The sequence below is a fragment of the Zonotrichia albicollis genome, chromosome 3 (genome assembly GCF_047830755.1).
Source record: "Zonotrichia albicollis isolate bZonAlb1 chromosome 3, bZonAlb1.hap1, whole genome shotgun sequence".
Lineage (NCBI taxonomy): Eukaryota > Metazoa > Chordata > Aves > Passeriformes > Passerellidae > Zonotrichia > Zonotrichia albicollis.
In genome coordinates, this window is record NC_133821.1 from 61,203,892 (window position 1) to 61,230,013 (window position 26,122).

The 26,122-nt window shown below is 43.6% G+C and overlaps 2 protein-coding genes across 3 annotated transcripts in view; both read left to right on the plus strand.

The window, feature by feature from the left end:
- PEX7 (peroxisomal biogenesis factor 7) overlaps positions 1-6,504 on the plus strand; it is a 42,461-nt gene extending 35,957 nt beyond the window's left edge. For both annotated transcript variants that reach the window (XM_074537614.1, XM_005489220.2), the window contains exon 10: positions 3,870-6,504. In XM_074537614.1, coding sequence (XP_074393715.1) covers positions 3,870-3,938 — 69 coding nt within the window. In that variant the 3' untranslated portion in view covers positions 3,939-6,504. The remainder of the gene's footprint in view (positions 1-3,869) is intronic.
- Positions 6,505-9,548: 3,044 nt separating this feature from the next.
- On the plus strand, positions 9,549-14,412 carry SLC35D3 (solute carrier family 35 member D3). Its single transcript, XM_005489223.3, has 2 exons — positions 9,549-10,128; positions 11,296-14,412. Exons 1-2 carry the CDS (start codon positions 9,693-9,695, stop codon positions 12,123-12,125), a joined length of 1,266 nt encoding a protein of 421 aa, XP_005489280.1. The 5' UTR covers positions 9,549-9,692; the 3' UTR covers positions 12,126-14,412.
- The last annotated feature ends 11,710 nt before the right edge of the window (positions 14,413-26,122 follow it).

Here is a 26,122-nt window from a genome sequence, read left to right on the forward strand (position 1 = left end):
CTTAGTGGCACCAAGATAGTTCTGGAGATATTAATCTAGAGAGGGCTGTACTTTGTTCTGATTAAACCCTTTCATAAAGGGTAATTGAACTCTTTAGTTTTTAGTTGTTCTTCTGAATATTTTTAATCTTGATTATGCTAGCAGATTTATTGTGTCTTTAAGTTGTGAATAAAAAAGTTAGTGGCAAACTTGGGAGTTTTCTCTTGTTCTCTTGCTTGTTCTGAAGCGTAAAGAGGCAGAATGTCATGCAGGTAATTGCACTAGACTGAGTGGATTGCCCTGGGGTGCTGGCAAAGGTCTAAGTCTATTGCAAGGCAAGATGATTGTGATGAATAGGAAACAGAGGGCCTGTCAAGGGAGTAAATCAGTTAGTGAGTCAATGGAAATGGCTCTGATAAATGAATGGATGTCAGTATTAAATCAGTTGGTGGAAAACATTGTTAAACTCTGGGACAAGGATAAACATTTCAATAAAATACGGGATAGCTGTTTTAGCAGAGTTGAACTATGATTTTGTAGTCAAGCAATTAGCTTTCTGGGATGACTGCAGGTGTTTTGTTGCTTTGCTTGCTTTTCTGGCTTTACTTGAAAAAAATTCAGTGATCCCCATTTTTTGTACTTGTTTTTGTATTTTTGCTGGCAGATAAATTGGCAAGATATTTATTCTGCAGTAACAACAGTATAATACCTTTAGTGTATATGCTGGTGCCATAACTTTGCTACTGAAATAAAAGCAATAAAGACAATTAATAAATGTAATTTTGTTAGACTGTCTTTGCTCCATGTAGCTTTAGTTACAATGAAAATTACCAGGCTTAGAATGCTTCTTCTATTTGTGCTATTTCTTGATATAGTTTACCAGTCAGTGAAACAAAGAATATTCTTGTTTTCCAATTAAGCTCTAGTTATTCTGCTTTTCCCTGCTATTCAGTAGTTAAAAGTTTCCATGGTAAAACTGCATTCTATAGTTACAAGGCTATTCATAAATGATAATGGAACTTGCATGATATACAAAATTTGCCGTGCAAAATAGTCAATATTATAAGGATATTGCAATTTATACAGTTCAACGACCCAAAAATACCATGAGATTTGTTTGAATATCAGAGTAAAATTTGTCCACAAAACAGCAGACATTTTTTACAGGATGACAAACTTCCATCCCTTCATGCTCCTAATGGAGGGATTTTTATCAGGTGTGCAAATCAAGTGTGAGTCCATTTTCAGTTTTCCTTTGTCTTCATCCCACCACAGAAGAACTTTCTTCACCTGTCAGTAACATCATCTCATTGATCAAAATATAAACTCCAGGAACTTGCCCCTTTTTGTATGCTATATTTATTTACTGTGGTGTGCTGGATGAGCCTTCATCCCAATTAAATTTCTACCTCTATTTTAATATTTAAATGAAGTACCACTTAGTTTATTTTTTAAAAAAGACTAAATTGCTTTGCAGTATATATTACAAGTGGTCATATGTCACAGGAGAACTGACATCTCTAAATACTTTTAAAGCACTTACATTCAATATCCCACATTCTCCTCTTCTGGGGAAAGGCACACCACTGTTGTACAAGTGTTCTAAGACCACTGTATAAGACAGGTCACAAGATAAAAGACAAAATGCAGGGAGAAGACATTTTCTAAACTAATGCAGTTGCTGCATGAACAAGTCCTTCTCTTCATCTTAGGATTCATCTTAGTCATTTGTATTGGAGGCAGTGACAATCTCTGAGCTACAGCAAAGGGGCACGTGGCACTCTCTATCAAAAAATACTGGCTGCAGCACTCCTAGCTCACAGTTGCCCCTTTCTTTGACAGTTGTGCCTGTATTTTGGAGAAAGTAAGGAGAAATAGAAATGGCATTCCTTTTTTAATGTTCTGCCATGCTGCAGTGTCCCAGTTTCCAATAGATACCTGTGTTCTGTACTTCACATGTGTATTTTCATCAAGGTTTCTGGGATCAGCATTCCATTATACACTTTCTGCTGCACAGGAGAACTTGATTCCCTGTTACTTACTGTAGCTTTTGTTTTTCTTTTGCTGGCTGGCTGTGTTTTCTCCTTTCACGTGGTATCATTAAGTCAATGAGTTGGGCAACTTATCGCATGTGATCCTTTTCAAACTCTTTTAATATCCCCTGTTTATTTTTAGTGTTGCTAGATTAAATGGTTTTATAACTGTATTTGTTCAGAGGTGATTTCAGGGATGCTAATTGCATGGATAACAGGTGGGAATTCCCATGGGATTTTTTCCAAATGTTATTTTTATTTCTTGTTTCTTTACAAAAATAATAAGTATTGCCTATAGAACATTGATCTGTAGCTGTGGAGAATAGTAAAAAACCTGCAGTTTATGTGATTGCCAGCTTCTACACAGCATTTAGTGGAAAACTCAAATTTTTTTTTTGGTATGATTTGAGAGACTGCAGTGCAGCAGAAAGAACATTATGCTACAGAAAGCTCCATTATGTTGTATGAATAGACAGACATATTGTCAAGAGCTTTTTTGACCCATTTAGATGTATATGGAAAGCACTTCAAATAACTAAGTAGAACCAGCTAAGGAAGCAATGAAAATGAATAATAGTGCAGTATAGTAAACACAAAATGGGCTAATTATAGTCTGAAATCAAATACTGTAGTTGGATTTCCAAATTTTTAGTGTGCAGCTGTTCATTCTGGCTCTAGGAGAGAACAGGAATTGCAGGCTGCAGCAGAAGGAAGCTTGTTGTGCAGAGGAGCCAATACTGTATCTTTTGTAATCCCAACTGGAAATGACATTGTAAAGATAATGCAATATGCTTTCAGCCAGATTTGTTGGCATTTATTTGTGGACCTCCTAGGTTTTTCTCTTCAGCTCTCCTCTTTGTTCTATTTGCCTTAATTCTTGTCTCCTACAATATTTTGTGAATATATATCATACCTAGGTCATCTTCTTGAGTCATTGTCAGTGTGGTTAACCCTTTCACTTTGTTACAGACTCTGAAGTGCATTTTCAATTAATTTTCAAACCTAAAGCATTCTGTGGTCTTTTTCCTTGGGGTCTTGTTATTTATTAAGATCTTTAAGCACTACAGACTCAGGTTAACCTTCTGGGTTTCCGTTTTTAAGTTCAAGCCTTCATCTAGGATAGAGCCTGGGATGATGAATTTAGAGAAGTTGTGGTTATACTCAAATCAGTCACTGTGTTTATAAGATGCCTTTGTCACAAGTGGCACCACTTCATATTAGACTAGTGGGGGTCTAGGTAGTGCTTGAAGCAACACTATGGCCCCCAAATCCCAATGATCAGCAAGTACACATCTCTCTTCTCAGCAATTGACAGTGACCTTATCAAGCGTGAGACTGAAATTCTGGGTTAATTCTTCAGGAAGCTTCCTGTGTAATTTTGTTGAACTCTTTTGGTTTTCCATTCCTCAGCACTAGACATTAGGAAAATGTGTATAAGAAATTTCTGTATCTGCAAGTATAAGAAGGTTGTTCAGATTTGGTCATGAAATGTTTAGATATGGTGAAAGGATCTTATGACTCTGCAAAGAGAAGAAACATGGCAGGGCCTGGACTTTTGTGTGTCTTTCCGTAATTTAATTTTCAGTTACATTTGTTTGCCTATTTGGAGCAATTAGTTGAAACCCAAAGGTTTCCCTGTTTTCCTCATGAGGAGTATGAAAAATAGGAGGTTGTTAATTTTCATGTTTTTCAGTAAAGTTAAAATTTATAAAAAAACCAATCTTTTTTATAATTTTTGAAGCATGGTAAGTCAGAGTACCACCTGATACTAAATCCACAATATGCATTAAGTTCCCTGTGGTTTTTTGTAAAAATGACAATTGTGAAGGACCTAAATAGATTTTGTTTGCTTTGTAGGTGGTGGACTGTGCTTGGGACGAACTAGTCAAGATCTATACTCCATCGTGTCTGGCAGTTGCTGTTTAGAAGAGAAGACGATCTGACACGCCAGGAACCTTTCTCTCTCCCCCCACAACCAGACTTGTGCTAAAGTGTCAACAGTGTCACTAATCTCAGTGTCTCTTTATAAGTAGAACTTCTTGAATGGAGTGTTGTGCCCTTGAACGTGTGGAGACTTCAGGGCTTGGTTGGCTGTGCAGGTAGTACTTGAGTAGCAAAATGTTCCACAGCTCCTCAGAGGCTGAAGAGTGGCCATAGCAGATATCAGTGGTGTCTTCAGAACAGAATAACCAGCATGAGTTTGTGATCTGTCTGGCTAATGATGAGGGCAGAGGCCTGAATCTTCTTGTTCCTTATAAGGATAAAAAAAAAACTGGCAGTGTGTTTTGAGATGTCACTGTAGAAAAGAAAGGGAAGGAAAAGAAAATAAAGGCTTTTTACTGTAAAGTACTGTAATGTCAACTGAAGTTTGTATCACCCAGATGCATTTATGTTTTGCTGTGAGTCATGTTGCATTATTTTCTTTTGCAATATGATGCATTTACTCTTGATCGACAGTAAATGTCATAGTTTGTAGCCAGCTGATTTGTTTGACCTTTTTGATTGCTGCTTCACAAAGATGGTAAAGATTATTTTCATATATTTTTCCTTTATATCTCTTTGAGTAAAACAGTTGATGAAGTTATGTAGAAAGATGCTCTGATAATAGAGAAAATGGTTATGAAAAAATGAAATATATACAAAACTAACTGGATCACAATCCTCAAGATTTAGAGATAGGGCAACCATCTCTTCTATTAGACTTGTCTTCTGTTTTCACTTAGAAAGTTCTTCCAAGAAATAGAAGTGGAAAGTGGCCATAAATCCAGCGTTTCAGGACCTGTGATAGCCTGGCCAAAGTGAGAAGTGATGTCCAGACCAGTTGATCTATATACATGCAGATTAGTTGCATGATACAAGCATAACAAATTCAGCATGGCCAAGCTCTTGCAGTCACTACAAAATGCACAACATGTTCTAGGGATGTTGAATACTTTGCCTTCCCAGTCTGTCCCCTCAGCCCACATGCTGGTACTTCCATCTAAGTTTTCTGGGGCAAGTAGAGATGTTCAGATGTTTTATTTATCCAGACATCTCTGAATAATGTTTTAGTATTGCAGCACTCATTAGTATGTGTTAGCCTTTCCTCGTTTCCTGCTAGCCATTTTTTTTTACCTTCTTTAAACTGTCTCCTTTCTGCTGTTAGTCCATCTCAACTACACTACCATCAAAAGGCTCTTTGCAGGTTGGGTCTTTGCAGATCTCTGGTCAGGTTTTCATAGTGGTGTTAATAAATGCTCTACCCTTCTGGGTGCAGCACTCATAGATCAGCCAATAGCAGACACTGCCAGATCTGCTGGGTGCTTTGAAGCAATGAAGGAAAGAATTCAGCTGAGCTAAGACCCGCAAACTGCAAGGAAAGAATGGTTATTCTGTCTTGGAGAAAGAGCCAGGAAACTAATAGGTAGCCACAGGGAGACATGTGATATATATTGATGGGGTATATAGGGCTGGACAGGAAGAAACTTTCTTCTACAACATGACAATTTGGATCCCATTTGGATCCTGTATTTTTCTTGGTCAAATGCAAACTGCCCCCAGACTGACATCTTTTTGAGTTGAATTAATAACAAAAATAGATTTTATCTTTTTTTTATGACAGTGTGCTGTACCAAATCTGAACTTTTTACTGCACTTTAATTCTGTGTGCTGAGGAATAATGCAAAATAAAGCTGTGCTGCACGCAGCTTTCAGCAGTACCATGGGCCATAAAATCTAATTTTAGGCATTAAAATTGATTATTTCAACTTCAATAGTTCCTCCACTCTTCTGTTTTATCTCCCTTTTCTGTATTGATTACTAGTTGCTTGTCTGAGTGGAACATTTTGGTGGCAGGTGTGTATTTTATATGCATGTTTCTGGGGGGACAGGGGGAGTGAGTTATCCTAGAATGCTGCCATAGCCTATCAGTTGGAAGGGAAAATGTAGAAAACCTAGTGCAGGGGGAAAAATTAGGAATTCTGAACATGCACACTCAGCACATGGATTAAATCTTTCCTCAACTGCCTTCTCTCCCTTCATGTCTTGGTTAACTTCAATGCTGAGGGTTGCTGTATCCAGATTTATTTCTCTTGAAAGCTGAGCACATCCAGAAGATGCACATAGTAAATAAAAACTGTGGCCTTTATTCTTGCTGTGTGATCTTTGAATGGTGAGAATGTGCTGTAACATTTCTGCACTGTAACAGAAAAAACAATTTGGCAATAGTTGTTGCTGGTTCTTAATTCTCAGGGAATATTGCTATAGTTGTTTTGAAAAAATACTTATTTTATGACCAAAATACTAGCTTCCAATATTTTTTTCATTTACTGAAACAGTTAACAACAACAATCTAAAACATGTAATGTGTTCTGCTTTCAAACGTGCTCCTGTGAAAGATTTTGTTTTATTTAAGTTTGGGTTTCTCTTTGGTTTAAGAAATATTTTGATTAATCAAGTTCTAAAGGCATGGATTTGTTGTTCTATAATGCTATTAAATTAATTGCACACAGTATCTCTGGCTATACTCTTGTGTTCACTTCCCCAATTAAGAAATGTTGTTCAAAAAGTAAATGCTGTGAAAGATACTGAGAGTATCTTCTAAGAAGAATATCATAACCATGGTTTATTTAATGTATGGATACTGGGTGATGGTCACATTTTTCCCCTGTACTGGTAGAGACCATACTTTATGCAACTTTTCCTAGCTGCGTGCCCCATCTTTATTTTCATAAAGGAAAGCTATTTTAAATTATTCTTTGTGTCTGCCTGTGCAGAGTATGTGTCAGTGATGAAGTGATCTCTTTCTTCTAGCCAAGTATAGTGCTGGCCTCAAATTTTGCTGCATAAGCAGGCTGTACTGCCTTTCAGTAGTGCTGCTCAGCTGTGCTCAGGGTCATGCAATGGGGGATGGACACAACTCTACACAGTTCACTGATGGACCTGATGGTTGCATTAGACTCTAATTAAGGCAAATTTCCCATAAAACATTTTATAGAGGTCTTGAGCATTTTCATCCAAGAAGCCATTATAAAAAATCTATGCCCTTAGGAAGACACCAATTTGCTGCATTTTTTGTTTTCCTCTTACCGGTGTAATCGCAGCTAGGTGAAATGCAAAACTGAGCATAATTTCCTTTAAACAATGAGAGTTAAGGTATCATAATCATCTCATTAGGGTAAGGAACCACAGAGCCATTCATTGCTATGAACTACCCTACTGCCAGGCCAAAATTTAACAGAGTTGATGTATGAACTGAGCAGCCACTGTTCCCTCTGGACACATGAACAGCCAGTGTGGGGAAAGTTCCTTCACTGCAGTGTCACCTCTGATGCCACCTCCCTGTTGCTTTATTCAGTTCCTCCCCAGTAAAGAGCAGGAGAACACTTTGTGTGCCTGTGGAGTGGTGGAGAGGCAGTGGGAGATTAGTACTGAACCTGGCCTGCATCCATGTTGAGAAAAGGGTGGCATGGCAAGGGACAACAGCTTCCTCTCCACCTCACTTTCCTGTCTATAGACAAAATTAGGAGTACCATGAGAGATATTGCAAGAGAAGCTGCCCTTATAGCACAGGTAAGTTCCAAAAGATAGGATTTGGCACTTTGAACACTTGACTTTCCAAACTGAGCATTGGTGCAGCTGCTCTTTGAGTTCTCCATTTAGTTCTGGGCCCCACAATTTAAGGAGGATTTGAAGGTCTTTGAATGCACCCAGAAGTGTATCTCAAAGCTGATGAAAAGGCTGGAAGGCATGTCCTGTGAGGAGAAGCTGAGGGCTTTGGGCTTGTCTAGTTTGGAGCAAAGGAGACTGAGAGGAAACGTCATCACTTTCTGATGCTTCCCAAGGAGGGCAAGAGGATAGGGAATTGCTGATCTCTTCCCCTTGGTACTCAAGATGTGTGGGAATGGTTCAAAGATCCACCAGAGGAGGTTTAGACTGGACATTCAGAAGCATTTCTTTACTAAGCAGGCATTCAAACACAAACAGGCTTCCTAGAGAGGTGGTCAATTTCCCAAGGTTGTCAGTGTTTAAGAGGCATTTGGAGAATGACCTTAACAACATGATTTAATTTCTGCTCAGCCCTGAATTGGTCAGGCAGTTGGACTAGGATGATCATTCTACAGTCCATACAAATGAAATAGTCTATTAAAATTTTTGTTTCTGATACATTTGTTTTTGTGTTTCAGTCAAGGAAATATTTAGCCCCCAAAGCAGTTTTTCAGCCTGATACTCTGCAATGTCAGACATTCACTTCTCTAGTAACAATTTCACTGGTGAGGTGACTAAATGGTTTCTGCCAGAGGGTACACTCAGGTATAGTCCAAATTACTACAGTGTTTCCTGAAAGCACAGTCTGATTTTTTTTATCTGCACTTACCTGGCAGAAGAAGTTGTTTTTATCCTATGTGCAAACACTGTCAAGGTGATCCACACTTTTCTTTAAATTGTGTTTCATGTGGGCTTGGGGTGAGTCCAAATAGAAGCTGATGTAAATGTATTGACACATTTCTCCAGTGGATTCTGAAAACAGGCTTGGTCTCCAGTACCTATGGTTTCTTTTCCTGCATTACCAGTTTTCATCTTCAGACATTCATTCTTTATGTGTTCATTCTTATTTCATTTTATAAACCTTGCCCTGTGTCCTTTACCTTGCCTGCCCTGATGAGAGAAATCAATGGATGATTATAAGGTAGCTCTGATTAAAATTATAGTTTTTCCTTCCCTTGTGTTGCCTGACACTGCAGGAGAGTGGTGGAGGAGACTGGCTGCCCGTGAGAACTGCTTTTGCTTTGCCTTTTCCTTGGAGTCGGTATGGTCTATTGCCATCTCCTGTTAAAACTTGCATCTGTAAAGTCGAGAGAAGCGATCAGCTTATTTAAGCTTTACCAGGCTTTAAAACATCACTTTTGAAAGCCGTGTGACTACCAGTTTTTGGTGACTTCTCAAGGCAATTCCCTCTGCTAGAACCCGGTTCTCCCTGCTCTTCTTAGCAGTGGTCCCCGTCTCTGCCGTTCGCAGCCCGAGAAGCCGAGGCAGCAGGGGGGCACTGGGAGGGATGCTGCCGGCAGGCTCGGTAGATGCTTTTTCCCGGGAGGCCGTATACTTTTGGAGAGTAGGAAAAGCGGTACTCCCTGCTTGGGAATGCTCGGACCTGCACTGATCTCCCCTCTCCGGGAGACATGGGGTTTCCCACGGCTCTTCCACATTATTTTCGGGCCGGTGACACTCGGCTGCGGAGCTGCGGGCGCCCCGCGGCTTTCTGGGCAGGGAAAGCACCTGAGCGCCCGCTCCCGCTGCCCGTCCTGCTGCACCCGAGCGGGGTCGGGAGGGCTTGCGGACAGCGGGGGCTTCCCATCCCCGCCGAGCCGGGCGTGCTCCGGGGGACACCGCGGGACGAGCCTGGAAACGCGGGGGGCGGGGGCGGCCGGATGGGGGACACCGAGAGCGGGGACGCGGACACACCGGGGATGGCGCGGGGACACACCGGGGGCGGGGAGGGGACGCGGATAGGAGGGGAGCCACGTTGGGGGCGGCGCGGGGGGGACACGTCGGGGGCGGCGGCCGCCCTGCCGGGAGCGCGTCCTGCCTCCTCCCGCCCCCTGCCTCCGCTCGTCGCCGTCCCCCCGCGCCGCCGCCGCCGCGGCGGGTGGCCGGGCGGGCGGCAGAGCCGGGGGCCCGGCGGCGGGGCCGGGCGCGGGCAGGATGCTCCGCTGGCGGGGCCGGGCGCGGGGCGTCGCGGTGGCGGTGGCGCACGGGCTGTGCTCGGGCTCGCTGAACATCCTGCTGAAGTTCCTGCTGGCCCGCTACCACTTCGCCTTCCTGACGCTGCTGCAGTGCCTCAGCAGCGCGGCGGCGGCGCTGGGGCTGGAGGCGCTGCGGCGGCGGGGGCTGGCGGCGCTGCCGCCCTTCGGGCCCCGCCTGGCGCGCCCCTTCGCCGCCGTGGCCGCCCTGGCCACCCTGCAGTCCACCCTCACCCTCTGGTCGCTGCGCGGCCTCAGCCTCCCCATGTATGTCGTCTTCAAGCGCTGCCTGCCCCTCGTCACGCTGGTCACCGGCGCCCTGGTGCTCCGCGACGGCATGCCATCGCCCGGCGTCCTCGTCGCCGTCCTCATCACCACCTGCGGCGCCGCGCTGGCCGGTGAGCGCGACTGCGACCGCGCCGAGGGCACCGGGCGGGACGGGACGGGACGGGATGGGACTGGATAGGGCGGGACGGGACGTAACGGGATGGGACGGGACTGGATAGGACGGAACGGGACGGGACGGGCGGCCGCAGCGGTTCCCGCTCCCTCCGGGCTTCGGGCGCCGGACCGGGAGGGCAGCGCCAGCCCCGGGAAAGACGCGAGGATACGGGGTGCGTGCAGTGCTGGGGGACAGCTGCGGCCCCACAGAGCCTAACGGGCGGGCAGGTGCAGCTGGATGCAGCCCCGCTCTGACTGGCACATTCTTGGAGGGCTCGGTACAACCTTTTGGAGATAGGTGCATCCTTACGCGGGCCCGTGCAGAAGTAGCTGCGACCTTATTGCAACCCTACTAGGGAAAGTGCAACCTTATGGAGGGAATTGTAGCCTTATGGCGGGTGGATGAACCTACAGGGGTAGATGTAATGTTGTGAGAGCAGCCGCAAGCCCGTGGGACAACTGCTGCCTTGCTGGGGCATGTGTGGTCTTATAAGGGCAGGTGCAAACTTAGGGGTCAGCTACAGCCCTCTGGGGCCAGCAGGACCCGTGCTGCTGTCCAGCCGAGGTGTGGGTGGGGTGGGAGGCAAAGCCGGCACTTTGTGGCCCGACAGCACTCCTGGGCTGGGGGCTGTCTCAGACAGCAGAGCACATGCACAGTGAATAATTTAATCTGCAAAGGGACTGACAGGGGGCTCGGGAGGGAGGTGTTCCTTCAGGTGTAGGGCTGTATGACTAGAGGGTGCAGAATAGCCAGTGGGTTGGAGGCAGGCAGAGTAGGCATGTGTATGTGCTGGCAAGAGGATGCTCAGGGTTGCTCTGTGTGTGTGTGTGTGTGTGGTTTCAGCTACAAATATTTCACAGTGTCTTCACAAAGGGGAGAAGGCAATCTGATTTTGGCTGGGGATTTAGAGGGGGTATGAAAAAACACTCAATATGTTTGCAGCTTTAAAAAATGCATAAGAGATTTGTTGGGAGGCAAGACTTGGACAAGCATGACAAATCCTCGGGGTTATGGAAAGTGCAGTAATGCCTGTTTCCTAAATATCCCGCTAGTCCAGAACGGTGCTCTCTTTCTGTCTCCGTGCACCACCTATGCTTATTTCTCTCTGTGACTCTCGTGACAGGAGCTGGTGACCTGACTGGCGATGCAATGGGCTATGTGACAGGCGTGCTGGCCGTGCTGATACACGCTGCCTACCTGGTGCTCATTCAGAAAACCAGTGTAGACAGTGAATATGGACCCCTGACAGCTCAGTATGCCATCGCTGTTTCGGCCACCCCTTTCCTCATCATCTGCTCCTTTGCCAGCATGGATTCCATCAACGTCTGGTCCTTCCCGGGCTGGAAGGACCCTGCCATGGTATGCATCTTTATTGCTTGTGTCCTGATTAGCTGTGCCATGAACTTCACCACCCTTCACTGCACCTACATTAACTCGGCTGTGACCACCAGCTTTGTTGGGGTGGTGAAGAGCATAGCCACCATCACGGTAGGCATGGTGGCATTCAATGATGTGGAGCCCACAAAGTTATTTATAGCTGGGGTTGTGGTCAACACCTTGGGGTCTGTCATTTACTGTGTGGCCAAGTACGTTGAGACCAGGCGGCAAAGCAACTATGAGGACCTGGAGAAAGAAGCTAGAGAAGAGGAGGGGAAAAGGCAGGCTGGGGACCAAGCTCTGTTTGCCATGGAGACAATTTCCCAGGGGAAGGGGGCCGAGGAAGCAGCGGTGGAAGGATCATGCACAGGGCAGAGACAGAGTGGAGAGGAAGAGAAGGACGTCACTGAGAAATCAGCCACGGCGCTTGTGGCTCAGGGAAAATCCACTGTCACACAAGAAGTGAACAGAAGCTCGCTGAAAGAAGCCTATCTTGGAGTATGGAGGTTGGTGAGGGGTGCTAATTATATAAAGAAGGATTATTTGATAGAAAATGAAGAGCTACCAAACCCTTAAAAAGCAGATTTGAAAACCTATTGTTTGAGGACAGACACCTGGTTTTCTGTACAGGGGGAAGGCAGAGCATACATTTCCACATCAATGCTTACAAATCCAAATCATTCAGGATGACTTTACCTCATTGTCAAAAAGCAAAAGATCATAGTTTGCTCATGCTTTGGGCTTGCTTTCAGCTGCTTTCAGTATGTCACTTTAGACCCACCTCAGCTAAGGTGCTGACACTGCTGCAGACACAGAGAGAGCTGGGTAAGGCGAAGGGGCTTGCCCAGCAGCTGGGAATAGGAGGGATATCAGTGCCACTGGGATACTTGGCAGTACCAGTGACACAGCAGTGGCCTATACCTTAGATTGTGTCTGGAGCCTAGTGATTTTAACACATTTGGAGGCTCTGTCAGTGTGCTTCTGTATCTGTATCCATCCAATTATAGGTACGCTACATAACCAATTCCTACAATATAAACTCGTATTTAACTGTACTTTTTTGTGCTCCTCTGTGTCAGTACAATTACAACAAAGCTAGAGGTCGTGCCACTTCAGTTATATTGGTGTAAAATCACTCTCTTGTCTGATGAATTGAAGCCCTCCAGGCTAAGCCTTGGACCTGGTTTACCTTGGGTGCTTTGTGTCTTCAGTAGAAATCCTTTAGTCTTGTGGTGGTGTATGTGAAAGCAGAACCAGATCTGAGCTTCTGAGAAGCTTTGGCTGGCAAAAGAAGGATCTTTGTCTATGAGCTTTAACTATAAGTAGCATTTGGAATATTAACTTGACTCAAATGAAAGAGTTTGGAAATATTGGTATGTATTGATTGGATTTGGGAGGGCTATAAAAATTTAGGGAGAAAGTGTGTGCCTTGTGTTATCCCTCCTGGTACCCTAAAGTCAGATGAATCAGAGCCTGGACTGGAACCCAGGTGTCCTCTCCATTCATTCTGTCACAAGCAGAGGCTGAGAGCAGAGCTGGGGACAGCAACTCTGAAGTTCCCAGGGGTGCTTTTGCAGGACAGCTGCGCTACATCCTGGCCACGTGCTGGTGCATGGCGTTGTGCATGTCCGTCCCCGCTGTCCCTGTGCTGGGCTGTCCTGTGGAACAAAGCGCGGCCAGGCAGCAGGAGCTGCCCGGGGCTCCGGCAGATCCCATGGCTGAGTGCTTGGGGAGCGGGATGCTCAGTGTGCTCGGCACAGGGACACCCATGGCATTGGCAGAGGCAGCTCCCCAGCACCCAGACTGTCCCTGTCCCCATGGGCTGCGAGGGGCAGAGCTGCCTTTCCCCTTGGGAACTCAAGCGCTCATGTGGGAAGTGGGAAGCAGGCACTCCAGCGAGGCTCAGCTGAATACACTAGTATTTTGTCCCACATCTGTTTAACTGAGAAGACTGTGGAAAAAAATGTTTGAGTGTTTCTTTGCCTGAAGATACCCGTTTGGTAGGTGGGAGTACTTGGGTGGAGTTAGACAGAGAAAAGATTTGATTGTACTTCTCACCCCAAAAGGGTGCTGCAGCCATTGAGGCCACCTTGACAACAGACTGAAACAAGTTGTTACCATTTTCTGAAAAAATGAACCAAGCTTGTTGTTGTTGTTGTTGTTTTCAATATTGTTATTGTTGTTATTAATAATTATTTACTATTATCTATTAAGCCACTGAACTGAAAATCAGCTATTCCCACAGCCCTAATTACCCAGTGCCTGGCCCAGTGCTCTCTCCAGCTGAGCAGGCAGCATTAGCCTCACAGCGTGTTCAGTCTGAAGTGAGCAGTTTGCCCAGCAGGGAATATTTGCAAAACTGCTCTCTGGGGGAGCTTTAGGTTCTTGTCAATAAATGCAGGCAGAAACATCAGGTGCTGTGGCAGTGTGTTTTCGGAATGATTGCAGAAGTTGGCTGACCTGGCATCACCCATGAATTTTGAAAGAGAAGGCTAAAAGGACATTTATGCTAAAAGCCTGGAGCTGCTGAGCTGGGGGACAGGGCAGGGAGCTCTGTACATCACATGTTATGTATAGCTTGTGTTTAAGAGGTACTGGCTGTTTGCCAAAATACGTTTACCTTCTGTTCGAGCTCCATATGGGAGATTTTCAATAAAAGTATTATTTATTGTTTCTAGGCTAATATAATAGGGCTTTTGTTGGTTTTTCAAATGCATCCTAGGCTAAAGAAGTTTGTGCCTATTACTTATAGTCGCTGTGTTACTGAACTCATTGCAATATTGAACTGCGTTGTAATCATACAGATGGCTGGAGAGAAACACACAATTCTGATCTGTTCTCACTGTGCTCAGTGTTTTCTGTCCACAAAAAATGTGGATCTTCTTACCACCTGGATGCCCGTCTTAGATCCTGTAGCGCACACACCGTGTTTAACACGTGCTCTAGGAAGCTCTCCCACTGGACTGTTGTTTCAGGACTTTTTCCTGTGGGGAGGTTAAATGTTTTGCCATTTACTGTTGTTAAGTTATTAGTAGAAATCTGTGGAAATTCAAACAGTTTTGACTATTGAAAAAGCTGCTGTTACAATGTTGTACATTTGCATGTATAGTCGAAATGTGATTATATTGTATTCTGTTTTTACCTGTAAATTCCCTAAATTAAAATGGGAATTTGGCAAATGCAATCCAGTTTTTCAGTAAAAGACACTGTCGCACAATAAAATGAAAATACTGCCTCGTGCTGAGGTATTTTAATAGCATCAGCGGAAGACGGTAGAATGAGATGTGGGAATAAAATGCACTGCTTTCCAAAAGCTTTCTGCTTTTCTTATTGTTGCTACTCCAGGGTGCTCATTTTTGCTTCATTTATAGTTATTCTTGTGCCTTTATACCATCCAAGTTTCCTCAACATGTGACCATACACTATAAATACTGTCACGGACAGAGGGACTAAGGACAGACAAAGGAGCAGAGGATTCTGAAGTGCTGGAACCTCGGTACAGCTCAAAATTTCAGTGGTTCTTAGTGGTGATTTTTTTTGTTATATATTTAAGATGATTTAATGTCACAGGTGTAGCTGTTATAACTCTAGAATTAATAAAAGTAAGATGAAGCTCATTATTAATAGTTCCATTATAAAATGACAGCATTATTAAAGGACATAGTATTAATTTCATTTTACAATGTTAAGTATTTGTATTATCATTTATGTCGCACGGCAGCACTAGGAGATGACTTAAGCATTAATTTTTACCTGTTTGCTTTGGATGAAAGGTACATAATACGCCTGTGGCTGAAACTGGGTTGTGCCAGACCAGGCTGCGGCCCGTGGCTATTGCAGAATTCATCTTAGAGCTCCACACAAATGTGCCTGCAGGTTGATTTAGAGAAGGAGACCATCCTTGTTGTCAGATAATAAATGAACCTGATGCACAATGACTGCTTTGAGAATAAACAGGAATTTCAGTGTCAACACATCCTTGAGTAACACCTGCTGTAGCACTCCTAGACATGCACGTACGCGCACATGCACGCACACAAATACACATGCAGCAGGACAACAAAAGCCAGACTGGCTATCTTTTTTGAAATGCATTCTTGTCCTAAGAAATTAAAGAGAGGACCGTTTATATTGAGGCAGGTACAGTTAAAATTTCTAAGGATAAATTAAAAATTTGCATACATCACTAATCTTGTATTTGCCATCACTTCCACATGGAAAATATGCAGCAACCTACGAAGAGCCATCTGACAATGAGAGAAATTTTACAGTTTACTAACCAACACTTCAGACCACTGCATATGTCCAGGGATAGTTTATTGCCAGTGTTTAATAGCCTCTTGTAATTCTGTTTTCTGCAAAAATGACTGTTTGCTGCAAAGGCTTTAGTAGGCATAAAGATGCAAGGCCTTCAGTTCTGGCCTCTAAATTAACATTTGAGCATTTTGCTGCTAATCATGGTGAAGGGTTAACACCTTAACCCTCTCTGCCTGTGTCCTGTATAATTTCATGTATTACTTCGAGGTTTCTTCTGTGTTTTTCTGACTGGAGTCTCTAAGTGCAGTGGAGTCAATCAGCTCTGCTCTCAATGAGCCGCTGTATTCATGCTTCAGTTGCTTGTTGAAGGTCATCGGGAAGCTTTTCACTTCAATCCTGTTTCTGTCAGGAATTGATGAGCATGCACATGCCCTCTTTTCTCTTCTTTTGTTGCTGCTGTTTTTCCCAAATATTTTTCCTGTGTCCATCCTGAAAATCACAGCAAGTGATGGAGGACTTGCCACAGAGGCTTCTGCTACTTTTCTTGTAGAAGGGAAGGGAAGGGATGAAGCAGCAGGATCTTGAATGTCCAGATTGCTTCTTTCTACCTTTGTGCATGTTTCTGCCCACCAGCTCCCTGCATCCCAGATCCCTATATAGCTCAGCCCTGGCTGTGTCCCAGCTTCTGGTGGAGCAGTGCCCGGGCTGTGTCCCAGTGTCCTGTGGAGCTGGGCTGCGATGGGACAGGTGCTGGAGTGAGGGCCCCCCTCTGCCACACAGCCAGCACTGAAACCTGGCTGGGCCTGCCCCTGGGGACATTTATTATACACACAGAACCATGAGATCTTCTTGGAGTAACAACATTTTAAGTAATAAGGCTATAAACCTGCTGTTGAGCAGGTTTTTTGTAGCCTCTTTTTTTTGTAGGTTGAGACTTAAGAAAGCCAGTCACACTGGCTTTCTTCAGGGCTGGATATTGTGTTTGAACAGAAGAGAGGCAGCCTGAATTGAAAACCCAGGTAGAGAGCATGAAAACAGTGCTCAAAGAGGTACACGGGATGGGATAAAGATGGATGAGGAAAATATGTGAGCTACAAATTAGGATGAATGGGGAATACGTGATAGTTTGCAGAAAAGAAAAATGTTCTTGAATGAAAAAAAAAAGTGAGAGCATTAGAAACCAATGGCCAAAAAGTGAGATGAATCTGCAGTGAATGCACTTGAATTTGGACTCTGGAAGAGCAGTGGACATGAAGGAGAGAGGCAGAGTGAGTGAGCTGGCTAGGGGGAAGATGGCTGCATCTATTCTTTGTGGTTCTGTGATTTTTTTTTTTACTGGACAGTTGTAAGAAATTTTGCTCTGGGCACATTAATCTTGTTAATAAGTTTGTCTTCTATCAAGTAAAAGCAATGTCAGCTCTGTTCTCAAAATTACAGTACTTTTTTTATTAGGTGCTATTGATTTTGTTCCTGACAAAGACAAGAAGATCCCAACAATTATTTAACAGAATTCAGGATTTCTCTGATAAACAGCAATAACTCCTGAAGACACAGACCATTTCTTGCCTGACATGGGGGTCAAATGAGAGAGAATAATGATTTGGAACTGGCCATAATAGTAAAACAGGCAGGTTTACCAGCTGCTGTAAATAATGATCAGTATCATCAGTAGATGAAAACAGCTAAAGGCTGCTGTGTCTATCACCATTAACTCCTCATGTCCTGAATTGTCTTAATTCTATTTAGTGCACTTTTTGTCTCCAGAGTATCTCTGCAAATTTGTCCTTATGGTTAGTCTAATTCCAAAACATGTGCACCTGGTTAAAAGGTAGAATATGAATTTTTCTTTCTGTTTCTCAAGCCACAAGCAAACCGGGGGTCTGAAGGGCAGAGAGGTTCCCTTTGTCAGTGCATCTTCTTGAGTGAGTGAACGTTCATGAGAACAGATAAAATGTTCAACAATATATGTTACTACAAACATATGAAAACCAGCTAAATATTCCCTTATCACAATTTTACAGGAACAAAAGTAGGTTTCCTTAAGCATAGTGGCTAAGAGGCCACTGTGTGATTCTTCATTGAATATCAGAAGGATGATGCACATAAAACACACCAGCTGAGTGCACAGCCACACAGTTTTGACCCTGGGATTTACAACATTTTCTGAAAGAAAAGAGACTGGGGAGCATTTGCCTGGAGCTATGAGAGAAATTGCTTGACTTAGGGAAGCTGGGATGCAGGTCTCTGTGAAGAATCACTGCCGAACCAGCAGCACATTTCCAGCAGGATTCCTGAGACGGGGTTTGACTTTCAATATTTCAATATTGCTCAGTTTTGGCTTTTTTGGGTTTTTTTTTTTTTGGGGGGGGGGTTGTGGGGGTTTTTTTGTTTTGTTTTTGGGGTTTTTTGTTTGTTTGTTTTTGGGTTTTTTGTTTGTTTGTTTTGTTTTGTTTTTTGTTAATAGATAGGATGAAAGAGCAGAATCATCTGTAATACTGAACTCTTCATCCAACACCTGCATGTTGCAGTGGTTTGATAAAATCAGTACAATGTCATTCATGCTGTATCCAGCTCTGTCATCCAACAAAAGCAGAACACTTTGTTTTTTTGTCTGGGGAATCTACTTAACAGTGATTAAGTTTGCTTGTATACCCATAAAGATCTTTTATAGCTGCTTCAAATATTCAATGCCACAGTTCAGGAAAGAAGCTAAGCAATATCTAAGTGATGTAGAGGAGGAAAATGACAGCTAGAGCTGCATTTTCAGTGTAAGGTTGTGGAGGGATAGAAAGTAAGAGAATAGTGCAGAAGGCAGTCTCACTCCTGAGGAGTTGCAGCTGTACCAATCACCAGAGATCAGGAACAGGCCTGCTCTTAACAGGCCACAGCTGTGTCCAATAAGGAGCTGTGTGCTACAAAAGAGTGGGTTAGCTGGGTAAGAAGAGAGTTGGGGTTTGTTGGTTGTGCTGTGAAGAGAGCTGGAGTTTGTTGGCTGTACAATAAAGAAGAGGGAGTCAGTGCTGTGAGGAGGTGCCCCTGAGAAATCACCGAGAAGGTATGGGAGCCCTGCAATATGATGACAACAGAGGGTTTTGCAGAAGGAGTTTGGGTTATTTGCTATCCAAGTTTTAGTCTTTCCTTATCTTTATCTACTTCAGTGCCTTTCCTCAAAATCTGCTGATTTTGGTCTTGATGGAGGTTTCTGTTCTTTACTTTTCTTTCTGAAAACTTCCCCTCTGCCTGTCTCCCTGTCACTGGTCAGGTAGGGCACAACACCCAGCGTCCTGTGCCTGGCACACACCAGCAGCCAGCAGACAAAAAATGTCAGATGCCACTTTCAGGGTCAAAAATAAGGACACATTGTTCTGTACTTGAGATTCATTGCAGATTCATTCAGATTCATACTCATCATAAAAAACACAGGTGAGTAAGACCTTCCCAGCCAAGATGCCTTTGCTGCATCTCTGCATTTAAAGCATGGTATGAAAACAGAGGTTATTTTTTAGTGGGGCTTCTCTTTGTGTTTTGTATAGGTCCAATATGTTGGTACATAATTTGGCAAACTTTAAAGAAGAGCTGAGGTGTGAACAGATTCCTAGATGGCAATATAGAGCAGTCACCACAGCCCTTCCTTGCATTCAGGAATGCTCTCATTTGCTGCACTAAAATGTTTCTGCATTTTGTGCCTTGACCAAGCCCTCATTCAGTAGGACATGAGCATAAATGAAAACATTTTGCTGCATTAGGGACTCACTAGTGTCAGGTGTTCCACCTCCCCAAGCCAAGGAGAGCGTTAGAGGTGGATTTTAGGATTATTTTCTATCCTGCCAAGCAGAGATCTGTGCTTGAAAAGCTGCCACTCAGAATTCCAGCAATGCAAAGCCAAAGAAAGAGCCCCTCTGCCCCAAATCTATTAGGTGGCATTGCTGTGGCAATACAGCTGACGGTAAAAGCTGCTGCTGCAGGAGAAAGGGGTTTCTGTCAGTTTAATGTGTTCCATGGCACCAGGGAAGGGCCACCAGCTGCCAGGGCCCTTCTGGCACCCTCAAACGTGCAGAGCTGTGCCTGCAGAGGCTGTTGGAGAGTTGCTGTGGATGCTACAGCTGCATAGGTGAGTGCTCTCCTGTGGTGTCAGGGGTTTGCCCCTTTTCCAAAGCTCCTTATAGGGAGCTGACACGTGAAAACCCAGTCCCTTCCCATGCAGGGTAACAGGTCAGCTCAGCTGCAAAGTGGTATCATGGAAAGGGAAAGAAACAGCACACATTTTACCTGTGCAGTCCAGATAGGCTATTACTGCAGCAAAATTCTTCCTTTATTACTTTTTTTTTTTTTGCCAGGCATAGTTCCCTCTGTGCTTCTGAAAGGAAATATGCAAATGCACTAATAGTTTTTACAGAAGAAAAGATTTATTTCAGAAGAGAGTTCCTGCAGGCAATACAACTCCTGCTGAGCTTGCAAAATCATTCAGTGTATGGGATGGATTAGGTTGGGGGCTGCCTTATTTTCATTGCCTTCGAAGTGGCTGGGAAAAAGAAGATGTAAAGGTAAGGACTGCAATAAGGAATGAGTTCAGTAAAGCAGCTTTGCTACAGTGAACCTTCAAACCCATCTGAGAATGTCACGGATTTGCCATTATTCTTGAAGCTGACTTAACAAACAATTCTGGCATCTTTACAGCTGAGCCTTAGAATAAAAAATGTCACAAATTCAATCTGCTGTTAGATAAGGAGTGGCCAGCTGATTCCCAGGGTGCAGGCAGCGCTGATCTGCCCTGCCATCGGTGAGCTCTGCTGCAATGGGATATCTAATTTAGGTAAGTGCATTTCCAGCATTAGGGTGCATAAAGTCTGATTGTGGGTGGCTGCCAGTAGGGACACACAGGAGGAGTTTTGCAGATTCATGCAAAAAACTGCTCTCATTTTAACTAAAAATGCTAAGCTTGAGTCGTAATATAAGCTATAAAGTATTATAAGCTATCTGGGAAGAAGGTAAGCCAAAGGAAGCAAAGAAACCTAGAGTCCCACAGACATATTTCCAAAGATTTACAGGCTGTTACTCAGCCTTTTTCAATCAGAATAATGAATAAACATTTGAGTAATAACAAGAAGAACATAAATAATTTTGATTATTTTAAATCCAGTGCTGCTGTCTGACCCAAAGGCAGGTGCAGGGAGCTCACCAGAGTCTGAGCCATGAGCATCCTGGTGCATCACAGTACTTTCAAGGTTGGAGAAACCCACCACATACCGGGATCTGTGAGGCCGGAAATAAATATATCTGCTGCCTTGTTTTGTCTTTGTACAGAATTTTAAATTTTAAAATTTAAAACTTCACAGCCATTTCATTTGCTTCCTGTTTTCCTTCAGGAGCAAATGTCTCCCTACTCATATTTCTTTTTTGTGACAACGCCTCAACTGGCATTAACATTACAGTATTGCTGGGGGGGGGAATTAAAAACCAACCCCAAAACAACAACAGCAAAGAAAAAAAGTACAAAAAAGGAAAAAGAAAAAGAACAACCCAGAAGTGTAGATTAATTTTTTACCACAGCCTCCAGGTTAATTTAGTCATCTCTCTTTTTTTTCTGCTAACTTGCTTTCTTAAAGGTGAAGCTTTAGATGAACCACTCCATTTGCTTTTGGTCTATCTGATATGTGAGATAAAGATTAGACAATCCATCAAATTTGTCATTTTTGTTACACCACTTGTGACAGGAGGTGCTGTGTTCCAGGGCTGGTGTCTATATTTAAACAAAGTCCACCAGACTTGGACTACAGCCAGGTCTTTCATTGCTGGGACCTTTTCAACTGTAAATAGAATTGCACTCCCTCTGAAATTTTGCTGTCACTCACTTTTGTAAGAGGCCACATGAGTATTTGGGGGTTTCATCCATCGATTTTGGACTGTGCGTTACTTCTGTATATTTGTAGAGATCAATGGGCTTCAAAACAAGCAAAGAGCTGGCTGTCTTCTGCTACAATGCCAATGAAATTGATTGGCAAAAAGCTGTTTCAGGACAAATAGGTCCCTCATGATCTATAAGCATCTCTCCTGATCAGGAAATGCTGCACATAAAACTGCATTTTTCTGCTGTGGCAGAAGAGAGAATCATAAAAACTCATGTGAGGGGAGTGTGATTTTATATAGCTGTCGTAGGGGCTGCTGAGGTGCAGCTCAGGATTTTTGCCTTGTTTGTTAGAATGTCCCACGTTCTGGAACAGTTCCTTGTAGTAATTGTTGTCTACCTGCATTTAGGGATGTCAGAAATGGAGAGATTGAACTGGCCGTTGTTTCTCTTGGTGCTATATGGCTTGCTGTGATTCACTCCCTGTGACCACAAGCACTGTGCAGAGAGATACCTGCCTCTTGCATTCAGATGCAGTCTGCAAGTCATGAATCTGCTACTTGGCAAAATTCAGGGGCAGGAATGTCCAGCACAGGAAATGGGGATTGGATGAACTCAGTGGGGGCTGAAAACTTCCTCAGTCTGTGCCAGAACCACTTGAGGCAATAAATGCCCTTCTCCTTCAGACTGTCCTTTGACAGGTTCCTCATCCCATCTTCCTTGCAGCAGCATCTGAAATTATTAATCTTTAGTTTAGCTATAAGTTACATTCTTTTATTCTTCACTTTTATGCTGCATTTCATAATGTCAAATCGCAGGCTGGTCTTGCACTGCTGACCCTTCCAGCCATATTTACACTGCAAGTGGTGCAGAATTGTCATGACCAGTCAATGCCATCTAGGGCAGACTGGCCTCTTCCATGTTTGGCCCTTAGTTTTTTCTGGGTCTCATGTACAACTATAATTCTCATATTTTTTTTCCAAGTAGAATTATCTGATATAATGGGATGATTGTGCTGTAGCTCTGGGTTCAAAGCAAATAAAAATGTCCTTGACACAGAAAGCATTAGACTGGGGTCACTTGCTGCCAAAGGATGCAGTGGAAGCTGAAACTTTCCTTTATGTCACAGGCACATGGAAGAGAACTCCTCACACCCATGTACTGCAGGCACCTGAGGGTTAATAAATACAGAAAACCTCATATAAATCAGTAAGTTCTTTGAGATTGAAATATGTTCAGCCTGGGAGAGTATTCAGAGGGTGTACCATGCACAGCCCCCTGCTCTCACCCTGAGAACCTGCTCATGGTGCTGCTGAGAATGGGATACCAGGCATACAAACCTTTGGTAGTTTGTATGTATTCTTTAATGCATTCTCGAGAAGGAGCATCTATAAAAGTTTCTTCAAGATACACTCCATCTTCAAAAGTCTTATAAATCCTGTCCTTCAGAAAATTACTTATTCTGCTGCACCAAAATAGTGACTCAACAGAGCTAGAAGTAAAGAAAGGTCTTTGCAAAGGCTTTGAGTTCTGCTGAAAAAGTTCACCAGAACTGACTGCTTTTGAGTGTATGACCTGCTGGATTCCCTCACCTCCTCTGTTATAAAACACCACAGTAATCACAAAGGGACACATGATCTGTCATTCTTACAGGCAAAGCCCTCTTACACCGTGCTCCTAAGAGTGAGCAAGCATTCTCTGTGACTGATGTACCTGATGTCCAACTCTCTCAGGGAGCTACTAGACAATCTCCAGTTTACAAGCACAGTACAAAGCTGTGTCAACAGATAGTCATCAAAACCTCCATTTTACTCCTTCCATCCTTCATTTCTACAAAACTTGTGTGGAACTGGGCTGATGTCTTGCAGTGCAGCACTAAGAGATGCTTGCAGCTATAGGAGGCAGTGGTCTTAAACACTTCCCCTTTGTTGTATCCACCATTTGCTTTATGCTTCCACTTCCTTTGCAGGCACCAGCTCTTTGCTTTGCAGGATGATAGATGTGCTTCAGGGTGTGGCACAGAAGGTACTCCGAAGTTGATGAAAATTAGGATCTGGAGGATTTTATAGCTAGGTCTTATGCATGGCAACAGAGGAGAGTTTTAAAACAGCAAAATTCTTTAGTAAATCAGGTTAGCCACATCTAATGGAAATCTGTAACTCCATCTCTGAAATAATCCCAAGAGTACAATAGTAAAATACTTCTATTGATTGTATATATTTTAATTTAATGACTCATGCTTGATCTGATTTGAAATTACTACATTCAATGATAATTTCATTCACATGGCTGGAAGATCTGTTTAAAGCACTAACAGCTGAACAGAGGCAGGGCTGAACACTCCAAAGGCATAAAAAAGCCAGTGGTACAAAGCCTAGTTTTAGTTATTCCTCCAGTTGCAGAGCTCTCCACCCCTATATTAAGGTGACCAGCCCCTCCCAGGAGCCCAAGGAGTAGCTATGCTGAGTAGCTGGGGTTCAGATTTCCCTGAGCTGTGTGTAGACAACAGGGCTGTGAAAAGCAGGATGGGGGATGTGTGTGTTGTATCTGTGGCTTGATGTCAGGAGCTGAATCCTCCCCACTCTGGCTATAAATCTCTCCCAGCTCAGAGCTCAACCCTTTCTCCTGTGCCTTGAAGAGAACTGAGGCAGTCATTGTGGCAAATTTCTGAGTGCTGCAATGGTTGGATGCACTGATGGAAAGTGGGAATAGCCTGGGGTTCTATAGGTGGTTGGTGGTCTGATGATACAAGATTCAAAGACTGTGGACTTTAGAGACAGGCAGCAGCTGAGTTTTATCAGCTCAGGATTTCTGTAAATACCATGTCAGTGTGTTTCTGTTTCTCCTTGGACATGTAGTTTTAACTTTTTCCTTGTGCTTTTGTAGTAAAAGTAGTAAAGTAAATGCCACAACACCAAATGGACTTTGCCAACTTAATGGAGTGGAAGGGCTCAGGAATAGTTCAGTCTTGTGGATTGATAATATTTAGAATTTTCATCCCAGAAGTATCTGGAGGACACAGACAAAAAGAGGTCCCTAGTGCATGAGGCTCTGCTTATACAAGAGATGGTCTCAGGCCAAAGACTTGGCAATCAAAATACAATGTTGAATGATCCTCTGCAATTGTATGTGCTGCTAGAAGATAAAACTGCATCAATGCATAATAGAATTGCTTGCACTTCGCAAACCTGTCAGGGCAGACAGATAGCATTGCCTCATCTAATACCAGCTTCCATCTGTGGGTAAATCCTTCTCAAGAGAAGACATTATGCAATACTTCTTAACAATTCATAATAACTCGTATCTGAAGAGAGGAAGAAGAAGTAATGAAGAGAGATTGCAGGTGTAGAAGTGTGATAAAGAAGGCGCAGTGAGTCCCCCTGTAAAGCAGCCACCAGATGTTCTCTTACTCTGTGCAGAAAAGCCCTCCCAGCCCATGGGGTATTGTTTGCAGCAAAAGGCTCAGCTGATCTATAGCTCAGGTTCGTACTGTCTGGGGTTCTGCTGCAATGAATTCAGCAAATTTATTGCAGATGGAACATGGTGCTGGGACTTCTGACAGCTCCTTTTACCCTTTGATAGAGGAAAAAACATAACCTGCCTCTGACTGTGAACCGAGTAAGAGAGAATAAAGTGTGCAGTTTTCTTTAACATGCTTTGAAGAAACACTCCTGCTTGTGGAGCTACTGATCACATGGGCTTGAGCATGTATGAGCATGACTTACTTCAGAAGATAAGTGGAGAGTGAGTGGTAAACAGCTTTTTTTATGTGCTTCTTGTTTAGTTTATGGGAGTTTCACAGATTACTCCAATGGGATCAAACAGGCCAACAATGAGGGGTCATTTGAAGAAATCTGAATTTCATGCTTTGCTAAAAAATGTTTAACTCATTTCGCTGGTAACTATTAGCCTATTCTGTACTCACATACTGTAAATCTCTTGTGTTTTGGAGGCTGTCTAATATCTACATTTGGAAGACAGTTTCTGGGGTGACTAAACACAGAAAGAGAGCTACAAGATGTTGGGGACTTGGGTACATTCTCATTAGCTATGCAAAAATTACCAAATGGCAAACTTCAGACTTTAGACAAATTACCATGGGCACCAAACGAACAAAATAGCTGAAACAACAGCGTCTTCAGATACACTGCCTTGAGTAGCATTTACTATGTTAGCAGGCCTCAGTGGCAGCCTGACCCTCCAGCTCCTGCCCTTTAGAGCTCCATCCATTGCTCTCCAGGGCTGCATCCCTCCTCGGGGCAGAGGGCTCCACAGGCAGCAGGGAGCCTTGGAAACAGGTACTGCCTTGCCCAAAGCCTTCTGCAGGGCTTTGAAGTTTTGTTCCTCCTCCACAAACTGGGTTGTAACACTCCTGGGTTGGTCTGCTTTGGGGATCAGTGTATGAGTTACTCTCAATAGCTCCTTATTGTTTTTGGGAAGGTTATCACAGGTACAGATTGCCTTAGGTGCA